Source organism: Triticum urartu, chromosome 6A, assembly GCF_056163025.1.
Source record: "Triticum urartu cultivar PI428250 chromosome 6A, HENAU_Tu73, whole genome shotgun sequence".
NCBI lineage: Eukaryota > Viridiplantae > Streptophyta > Magnoliopsida > Poales > Poaceae > Triticum > Triticum urartu.
Window position 1 is genome coordinate 22784655 of NC_141878.1, and position 10281 is coordinate 22794935.

The 10281-nt window shown below is 51.0% G+C and overlaps 1 protein-coding gene and 2 pseudogenes across 2 annotated transcripts; 1 reads left to right on the plus strand and 2 right to left on the minus strand.

The window, feature by feature from the left end:
- Positions 1–1855: 1855 nt before the first annotated feature.
- Positions 1856–3878, plus strand: LOC125553414 (uncharacterized). Of its 2 annotated transcripts, none has more exons than XM_087529452.1 (5): positions 1856–2373; positions 2881–2961; positions 3051–3305; positions 3418–3663; positions 3741–3878. In XM_087529452.1, exons 1-4 carry the CDS (start codon positions 2106–2108, stop codon positions 3429–3431), a joined length of 618 nt encoding a protein of 205 aa, XP_087385578.1. In that variant the 5' UTR covers positions 1856–2105; the 3' UTR covers positions 3432–3663; positions 3741–3878. The 2 variants fall into 2 exon arrangements, with proteins under 2 accessions (XP_087385578.1, XP_048573155.2); XM_048717198.2 differs by having other exon boundaries at positions 1856–2316.
- A 1809-nt stretch (positions 3879–5687) lies between these two features.
- Positions 5688–7816, minus strand: LOC147963413 (receptor-like serine/threonine-protein kinase NCRK; annotated as a pseudogene).
- A 75-nt stretch (positions 7817–7891) lies between these two features.
- On the minus strand, positions 7892–9412 carry LOC147963414 (uncharacterized; annotated as a pseudogene).
- Between the last annotated feature and the right edge of the window lie 869 nt (positions 9413–10281).

Genomic DNA, 10281 nt, shown 5'->3' on the forward strand with positions numbered 1-10281 from the left:
AGACTTGGTTCTGATAATACTGCCATGCAAATCATGGCCATCGTTCAATGTCAGGCCGTTGGATATGTTCTCATTCCATGAAGAAGGAATCAACACCTCCACGTCGTCCTCAGATTCACCTTCATCTTCCTCAAAATTATCTGAATTTAGATCATCCGCTAATCCATCCTCGCCCCCTCTTTCATCAACCTCTCCATCTCCTCCCCCTCCTCATCCCTGTCAGTCAAACCACTACCAACAAATATTGTCAACCGATCTGCCCTGCTTCATGAACACTAAAAATATGTGACATGTAATCTGATTCTTCCTCGGAATGACTAATATCCACTGGTTGTGACTCAAATGGATCAATCTCATTAGTCGGTTGACTGCCATGGCCGGATTCATACCCTTGTTGCCTTCTAGCATATTCTCCTCCTTCACGACAAGAATAACTAATGCATAGGTGTGAATCATCCATTCTCTGCAATTCCTTAAGCAGGCCAACCATATTCTCCTCATTTTTACATCGTCTGGCCCACTAAATACTGACAGAGGACTCATTAGGATCCAACCCAAAACTTGTTGTCAACCAGTATTACAACTGCCTAATGTCCACTCTTTCTAGCTTTGGTAGTCTCAACTGGCAACATTTATCTAACTCTGATCAACCCCCAACTCATTGTATCGGACATTACCAGGGCCATAGTACACAATCAAAATCATCGCAAACTTTTCACATGCCAAACAATTCCACATTGCCATCGATCACACTGAACCAATAATTTAAGTACTCTACACTCCAATTTATCTATCACTGCTGCATTTGTTGCATCTACTGCATACCGCACACTTAACTGAACTGGTGACCAATATATAAACTAATCAGACCATAACTACACGACTCAAAGCCTAACTACTAACTGGTGACACATGCTAATCAAACCCTAACTACTAATAATATGGACTAAACCCTAATCAATAGATATTTTAAAAGAGGTAACGGTATACCCTTGATGCATGCGTTGCGGGCTTCGATCCGCTGTCTTCTATGCTTGCAGAATGAAGCTTGCCCCGACGAACGAAGTCCATGGCCCACCGTAGCAAGTTGTACGCCACCCCACGCCCTAGTCTCCCTTCCTTCCACTACCTCATTCAACAAAATATAGGAAAACCAACCTCCAATGACCGTCAATAGCAGGCCGGAAGGCGCCTCCACTCCAAGCTGCGATGCGGTAGGATTTAGTCATCATATGGTCGGGTCTGGATGTTATTGCCTCCTAGGTTGGATATGTGGTATTTGGTGGCTATTCAGCCTGAAGTCGCGCAAATTAGGGAGGAATCGACAGAGGGGGGAAGAATAGAGAGAAAACCAAAGAGATGATCTTCGCCCGAGGTTGGCCGAAGAGTTGATGCGTGTGTTACCGGCTTCGATCCGCCGTCTTCTATGGTCGTGGAATGGAGCTTGCCCCAATGAACATGGCATGTCATAGCATTGCCGCCTCACGCCCGATCCTCCCTTTCTTACACCAGTTGCTCACTCCGCCCCTCCTCCACCTGAAATTTGGGGAAACGACGACCGTCAACGGCAGGCCGGAAGGCATCTCCACTCGAAGCCGCGATGTGGTAGGATTTAGTCTATCACATGACCGAATTTGAATGCTATTACCGCCTAGGGCTCGGTTATATGGTATTTAGTGGCTATTCGGACGAAAATCGTGCAAATCAAGAAGGAATCGACAGAGAGAGGGAGAGAGAGAGATGAGGATGCCCAAAAGGGTCGTGGGGGTTTTATCCCACCGCTCTTGGTCCGCGTAATATTCAAACTCAAATCACTCCCCTCCCCCACCCCCGACCCCCACCCAAATCCAGAAATTTCCCCAAATCCCCTCCCCTCCCCTCTCCAGCCGCGCCCACCCCACCACCACCAGCAAATGGCGACGCCATGGCTCTCCTCCTCGCCACCGCCCTTGCGCCCCTCGCCGTAGACGCTCCCCGCGCCCCCTCCGCAGTAGGAGCTCCGCTCTCCGGGACCGCCGTCGCCTCCCCACCCCCGCCGCTCCCTGCCGCTGCAGCGTGGGGGCTCGCGCTCGAGCCCAGCTGCCCGGCATCGTTCGTCGCAGCGCATGTGCTTCTCTCCTGCGATCCCTTGCTTCCGACGGCAGGCTGCTGCAACGCACTGCTGGGATCCGTCCCGCGGGACGACGCGCTGCCCTGCCTGTGCGCGGCGGTGCACGACCCCGACCTCCAGCGCGCAGGCTACATGGAGGGGGACTGCTGCAGCTGTACGCGACTGCGGCGGCCAGCTTCCCGCGGCCGACGACCTGCACGCCCTCTGTGAGTCCCATCCCATCCCGCGGCCGACGACCTGTTCGAATGGTCGAATTCAGTCAGGTGTGCATATTATTAATTCACTGAGGGTCGCGTGTTTGATTGTAATTGATGGTTCTTCAATTGGCCGCCGTTCTGTACCGATGCATATTGTTAGTTCCTCGATGAGCCCCGCGTGTTTGATCGTAATTGATGCTTGTGTAGTTGTGTTGTTCATCTGAAGCGCATTTCACAGTAGTTTCTGAATGCCCAGACGTACTCTGCTAATTTATTGGTATATTGCAGCAAAGGCTGTTTCGGTAGATAGATTCCGACGACGGGGGTTGAATTAATGCCTCTGTTCTGGCCACACGCCCGTTTGCAATTGCGATGCCACACATCCCATCCAAACAGGAGCGCAAGGATGGGATGTCATGCCTGTCCCTTGTTTGTGATGTGCATGCAGATTTCTGAATTTGCAATAGTGCACAAGTTCTGCTTCCAGGATACACTTGTAACAACATTAGTACAACCACATTATCGTAGATGGCTAATTGAGATGTTGTTTATCTTTCAAAATGATGTTTGCAGGCCAGGAAGCACACATTACCCAGACCACCATCCCCCAAGCTGGCTCCGCATCTCATCGCCGCATCCAGAAAGAAGTTGCTGGTACTTTGATCAACGCACTGCCTTTATTGCGATTTGATTTCAGAGTTTCACATGAACGAAAAAACGTTACTTACCATATGAAATATTAGGATCCTGTGATGCGAGCAAGCTCGCGTGGGATGTCGCTGTCAACTGTGTCAATTCTTTGGACGGTGAGGAAGTCAAGGTGACGCCGTCGTGCTGTACTCCATTCCTAGCCGCTGCAGAGAGCCGCAGGTGCTTCTGCAGCTTCCTGCAGGAACTTAAGGTCGAACTTTCCCCGATCTCGAGGAAGGACGCACACCTCCTTCACAGGAGGTGTGGAGGACTCCACCCTCTGCCCAGGTGCTTCTCACATAGAGACGGTATGTAAGCATCAAACTCCTTTATTTGCAGCTCTGCTCGCACTGTCTTCAACTTAGGTTCCCAGCAGCCTTGAATTCAGAATATAACCATGTGATACACTGTTGAATTCAGAACCCCAGGGGTAGGATGATGGAGCCTTTGTGCTGCCCTCTGCTGCTGGTTCTCTCCCGCCTCCAGCGCCATTGTCACCTTCGCCGCCTGCTCCTGCTCTGAAGAATGAGCTGCCGGCGTATGTGCAGATCGTTTGGTCGGTTCTGCGGTGGGTTCTGTCTCATGGCCCACTTGAGGCTGTTGTTTTCGTGTCCTCCGCAGCGGTGGCTGATGCTCTCGTGTGGGTCCGGAAGCGCCGCAAAGACAGTAATGACACTTCTGCAATAGTTGTTTATGATGTACAATTTATGTTGTTTATGATGCTAACGACCTTAACTTTCCAGGGCGTGCTCGGCGGCGCGCAGCGGGCACCGTCGGGGACAGGGTAGCTGACCTCGGCTTGCAAGCCGCAGAGATAGGATTGGAGGCCGTAGCCAAGAAGCTGGAGCAGAAGGAGCAGGACAGCAGCAGTAGTCCACCTCTGTCAGCTGGAACAAGAAGCCGTGGGACGTCCATGGACTCATCGCCGTCCTCGGAGGAGGATCACAAGGAGGAGCTGCAGGAGGAGGAGGAGAAGACCTCCAAACCACAGGCGGCTGCAGGAGGAGGAGGAGCTGCAGGAGGAGGAGAAGACCTCCAAACCACAGGCGTGCCGCCATATCCATCATCGCCGTCGCCGCCGAAGCTCCGCTCGATCTCGAGCTCTCTGAGGACCAAATCCACACCCATCTGACGCGGATGTCTCCCCTGAACACGCCGGTGTTCTGGTCGTCCCTTTTGGTGCCTGCAATCGTCGGCAATCGTCGTCGGCGTCGCCTCCGCCGTCCGGCGCGAGGCAGACGACGCCTTGCTCAAACCCGCGGGAAAACGTACCTCCCGTGGGTTCGCCTTCCCCGAGGGAAAGCGTACTCAAGGGGGTTCGCCTTCGTCGGTCGCCTGCAGCGCAGTTGGGCCGTCCCAGCACTCGCGGCCCAGCAGCGCCTGCGCCTCGCCGCTTTCCTACCAATACGGCTTCACCTCAAAAAAAAAAAAACCAATACGGCCCTGCACGCGAATCATTTTATTCTTTTTGTGGACAAAAAAAAACCGTCAACGAAAACCTCTATAACTATTTGCTCACAACTCCGATCCACGTGATTCCAAAGCCCACGATCTTCATTCGAAGAGCCCCTTCCAATGCTCTCACCTTCATAATAATTCCACGTCCTGAAAAAGGGCACCATGTCATTCTTCTTCATATAGCTCTTCCATTCAAAGAAGATCCTTCCCGTGAATCCGTTCCGTGAGACAACCACACTTGTTCCTGGAGAAAACTAGAGCTCAACGCAAGCCACAACTTCCATCGTTTGCCGACATGAATAAGCCATATGTTTTTTGTATGCCTTTTTGGATTCGTTGCTGCATATTTTCATTTATGCCCCATATTGCTAGGTTGTTATTCATGTGCTTATGACACCTCATTCCCTTGCAGCCCATCCATTACGCCAATTTGTGAGAAGGGCTGTGGTTCTCGGATGGTGGTTGCGCTACACTAACACATCTCGATCCTCGGCTTGCAAACGTATTAAACATGAATTAATAAACTCTTCATTGGCTTAGTCAAGTCTTGGCATCACCGAACCAAGCGCTTCCTTTTAAGGGAAGGCCATGATTCAGTCTACGCACACATCTTTTATTGGTGTCATCATAGAAAAAAGGAATAGACAGTCCAACGTATGATTCTGAGAACCAGTTGGGTGTCATGGTTTCGCCCGTTATAAATGGTTTTTGATACCAAGAGGGGATTGTCTCCGTATAGCCAATCGTCTTGGGTAGATGAGAACTTTTTTTTCTTCAACACTGGCTCCCATGTTCCATGGGATAAGCCGTAGAGCAAATTGCTGAAAATCACCACATTTATTTATGGATAGGGTACTCCAAAATCACCTCTTTTGCCGAAAATCATAAAAAACCATCGCTTCCACGGCAAGTGTGTGACAAATCACACTGCTTCGAAGTTGGGCTGTGTCTAACAGCTAAACTAATGGGTGGGACCCACCTGTCAGGCTGACTTGGCGAAGAAAGCAAGCCACGTGTACAGGTTGACTAGTCTTTCTCTCCCTCTCACTAGTCTCTCTCACGCATTATGTCAGAGTACCTAGCGTGCATGCATGACAGCTGCACCGGAGCCTTGCCGGCGGCGTGCATGAGCACGGGTCGCACCTCCACGGCGCACCGCCGCGAGCACGGGTCGGCCAGGGCGCTCCCATGGGCTCGGTCACCTGCTTGGCCTCTAACTCTTCTACCACCTTTCACCTGTAGAGGCTCGTCGCCGTCGTCGGCTGCGTGGACGTCTCCAGCCGCGGCTCCGCCGACCGCCAGCTCCGTCCCATCGTCACCGGCATGCCGATGTTGACCGCGACCTCGCCCGATACGAAGGCGCCCCCTCCGTGCAGGTGGTCGCCGCCCTGCCACACCGAGCATTCCTGTGGCCTCTCGGCACGGAACCCCGGGACGAAGCCAGCTGAGGCGGCGGCGGACGACCTCGGTCATGGTGGGCTTGGCCTCGGGGTCCCACTGCAGGCACTCCCTTGCCAGGTGCGCCATGATCTGCATCTCCTCGGGCGGGAACACGCCCTTCAGCGCCGGCTCCGGCAGCTCCGCCACCAGCAGTCTGCTGTCCCGCAGCCGCGACGTCGCCCACATCACCAGGCTCTCGTCCGCGCCCACGCCGCCGGCGCCGGAGCCGCCCCTCTTGTGCACCGGCTGCCGGCCCGTGATGAGCTCCAGGACCACCACGCCGAAGCTGAACACGTCGGACTTGGAGCAGCTCGTCACGCCGTCGTTCATCAGGCACTTGGCCATGCCAAGGTCCGTGATCCTGGCCCTGAACCGGTCCGTGATGTTGGTGGACTTGATGTCTCGGTGAAGGTACTTGAGGCCCCTCGCCCGGTCCATGGGCTTCCTATTGCCGTTGGTCATGCACTCGAACACCAGCTGCCGTCCGCCCGTCCCTGCCGCTCCGAGCAGTACCACAGCAGCGGCACCACGTGGCAGTGGTTCAGCCGCAACAGCAACTGAAATCAATGGTCATGGAGCATGGATGTTCTCTTTTTCAGAGTTCGGACTTTTTATTTTTGCAAAAGTTCAGAGTTCAGACTTGACAGAGTAAAACAGAGCATGATTTGCGATACCTCTGACAGGAACTCATAGTCTTCTTCCGCACTTCCGAGGGCCCGAAGCTTCTTCACGGCGATGACTTTGCTGTCCATGAGCTGGTCTCGGTAAACCTTGCTCGTCCCGCCGACGCCAATGAGTTGTTCGTTGGAGAATTTTCCGGTCGCTTGTTCCAACTATGCGTAGGACGAGTCTTCGCTCCGGCAGATGAGTGGGCAGCTGCACAAAAACCCTGCGCCGTGACAAAATAAAATCAGAGTTGAAACAAGAACCAGGTCTCCTTCCTGAATACAATTCTGAAGCAATTCAGACAAATGATACAAGATGTTCTCCTTGCCTTTGATGACACTGAGCCTGGTTTGGGTTTCAGTTGGGGAAGACGAGGTTCGATCTGCTGCTCCAGCTGGCGTACTTGTCGAAAGAGTGCATCCGGAAACGCTGCGAGAGAGCGTCTTTGGGGTGCCGACGAAAGCAACAGTGGTGAGAACCACACATACCAGGACAGTTGCAATGACTGTTTTGCTGGAGAAATGCTTCCTCCCTTGTTCAGAACTTCCTGCAAGGTTGAAGCAGGCAGAATTCAGACAGTCAGACAGTCAGACATAACCACAACACATTTCAGTATCCATAGTATGTATGTCTGAATCAATAGAAAAGAATTCTATGTACCAGATGTGCAGTTACAGGAAGTGAAGCAACTCCCGCTGTGCACCACAGCATGTTCTTCTTCCTGAAGGGCCTTGTCGGAGAGGCACAAGCAGTTCCATGACCCTGTGCCGCCGTTTTCATCTGCAACAACAAAGACCCAAAGTTCAGGTATCTTGGTGGCATGACTTGTTTAACTGCTGGTAAGCATAAATTGTGATTAATTTCTCATACCTCGTAGGCAATGCAACCAGGAGTCGCAACTGGATGACAGGCTGCTGTGTTCTCGTTGCTGCCCTGGTTCTCGTTGCTGCTCCACGTCTTCCTCTCCCCCTAGCTGCCCCACCTCTGCCTTTTTTTTTAATTTTTTTAGAAAAGGAGGATGACCCCCGGCCTCTGCATCTGGGAGATGCATACGGCCACTTTATTAATTATTCTCGAGGATCTTACAATGTATTACAACAATGTGCCTGAATCCACCATCTTGGCAACACATGCCGCTACTCCTATTCAAAATGATGAAGGGGTGCTAGCTGGGCCACTACCCAAACCACTCACCTAAGCCTAACATCAAAAGCCGGAAGCCGAAACATATTCGGAAGCCCCAGCCGAGCCACATACCGGGTCTGGGACACAATCCGGTCAGACACACTCGTGTGTCGTCGCCGCCATCTTCCACAAGTCCGTCTTCAGGTCATATTGAGGCTTCTACCTTGTCTGGCCACTCAGCCATCGACGTCACCATGACGCCAGACAACAACCTCCTCTGCCTAGAGCTCTCCATGCTGTGTTTGACAACTAGACACCTTGGTGCAGGCATGGTTGCTCTATGCCGTGCAACAAAGGCATTTTTTTCTGGAATTGGATGCACCGTCACAGGAATACCCCTTGCTGGCCCCTATGTAACATAAGAACATTTTAATTGTAGGAAAACTCAATGTGCTCAAGAAAATGCAGGAAAGTATGACCTCCAAGTTGTACCTCTCTATGGAGAATGTGAACCAGGCAATCCTTCTGATTTTCAGGGTCTAGTTGTGGCCTAATTAGTCTGTTCTAAATGTGCTACATAGTGAACAAATGGCATGTCAGAGAACTAATCAAATAAATTATATTTATTTATAGCACATTTGAGTGAACTTACAGTGAGTATAACAGGGTAATCAACATCACCGTTTTCATCAATCACACTCTTTGATTTTTTTTTCCTTTTGGCCATCTCCATAAGCTGCTCAACCTGCTCCTTTACTTTGGTGCTAGGTTTTATTTTCCTCCCCCTGAAGCTTTTGCCTTAAAAATATTCATAAATATTCAGTTATATATAGTGATATTCAGCTATATGCAGTGAAATTCAGTTATAAATACAGTGAATTTCAGTTATATAAAGTGAACTTCATTTATCTACAATATTTTTCAGCTGACCTTTTTGTGCTACTGCATGTTCCTTTGCTGCTGCATGCTCCTCTCCTATATGGTGCTCTGCTGCATGTTGCTCTGCACCATGCTCCTCTACTGCCGCATCCTCCTCTCCTACATGTTGCTCTGCTGCTTCTTCTGCTTCATGCTGCTGTGTTGCATGATGCTCTGCAGTCTGCACCATGCTCCCTTGCCACTCCATTTTCACTAAGTATAGCTGCTTTCAGCTGAGCACAACCACCTCTGTTATGCCCTGCTACTCTGCAATACCCACAATGCATTATAGCTCCATGTTTACTCAGTCTAGTGCCATCTGCACTCTCCTCTGGTTGCTTCCTTCAATTCTTCTTCCTTCTTCCAGCAACTTTTTCATACAGAGGTGGTATAATTGGAGTTGCATCTACATAGGTCCAATCATCTTTATCTCTCAAAGGAAAGATTGGACCTCCGTATGCTTCCATATATGTTTCAAGTGAGTAGCAGCTCGAGACCAAGCTCTCGGGTGGAATCCTTTCACTTCTGCAACAAGCTATTGCATGGCTACATAGGATACCTATGAGCTGCCGTCTTCTGCAAGTACATGCTCTAAGGTTTAGCTCCACCACATAATTCCTCTCATTGGAAAGTACTCCAAAAACACCCATGCCTGATGTTTCAACTTGACAGTTGGCAGCAAATTCAGTGTTTTTCCTCAATTTTTCTCTAGCTTTAGGAGCTATCTTTCCCGACCATTTTTGTATAGCTTTCTCTTTGAATAAAGCCTGTGCATTAATTGTGATCTAATTTTGTCCCACACTGACATGACAGGGAGCTCTCTTGCATCTAAGATGTATCTACAGTGAAAGATAGTCAAATAATTAAGTACATACTATGCATAACGATGTTGGGGAACGTAGTAATTTTAAAATTTTCCTACGCACACACAGGATCATGGTGATGCATAGCAACGAGAGGGGAGAGTGTGTCCACGTACCCTCGTAGACCGAAAGCGGAAGCGTTAGCACAACGCGGTTGATGTAGTCGTGCGTCTTCACGATCCGACCGATCCAAGTACCGAACGTACGGCACCTCCGAGTTCAGCACACGTTCAGCTCGATGACGTCCCGCGAACTCCGATCCAGCAGAGCTTCACGGGAGAGTTCCGTCAGCACGACAGCGTGATGACGGTGATGATGTTGCTACCGACGCAGGGCTTCCCCTAAGCACCGCTACGATATGATCGAGGTGGATTATGGTGGAGGGGAGCACCGCACACGGCTAAGAGATCAAGAGATCAATTGTTGTGTGTCCAAGGGGTGCCCCCCTCCCCGTATATAAAGGAGTGGAGGAGGGGGAGGGCCGGCCCTCTCTATGGCGCGTCCTAGGGGAGTCCTACTCCCTCCCACCGGGAGTAGGATTCCCCTTTTCCTAGTAGAACTAGGAGCCCTTATAGGAGTAGGAGAGAAGGAAAGGGAAAAGAGAAGAGAAGGAAGGAGGGGGCGCCGCCCCTCTCCCTAGTCCAATTCGGACTAAGCCTTGGGGGGGGGGCGCAGCCTCTCCTCTCTCTTTCCCCTAAAGCCCAATAAGGCCCATATACTCCCCGGCGAATTCCCGTAACTCTCCTGTACTCCGAAAAATACCCGAACCACTCGGAACCTTTCCGATGTCCGAATATAGTCGTCCAATATATCG

Bases quoted from the DNA above. Each gene is read 5' to 3' on its own strand.
- LOC125553414 (XM_087529452.1), top strand. From the start codon at position 2,106: ATGTGCTTCTCTCCTGCGATCCCTTGCTTCCGACGGCAGGCTGCTGCA. The intron at 2,374-2,880 runs GTGTGCATATTA...TGATGTTTGCAG, and splicing joins GAATGGTCGAATTCAGTCAG to GCCAGGAAGCACACATTACC. The intron at 2,962-3,050 runs GTACTTTGATCA...ATGAAATATTAG, and splicing joins CATCCAGAAAGAAGTTGCTG to GATCCTGTGATGCGAGCAAG.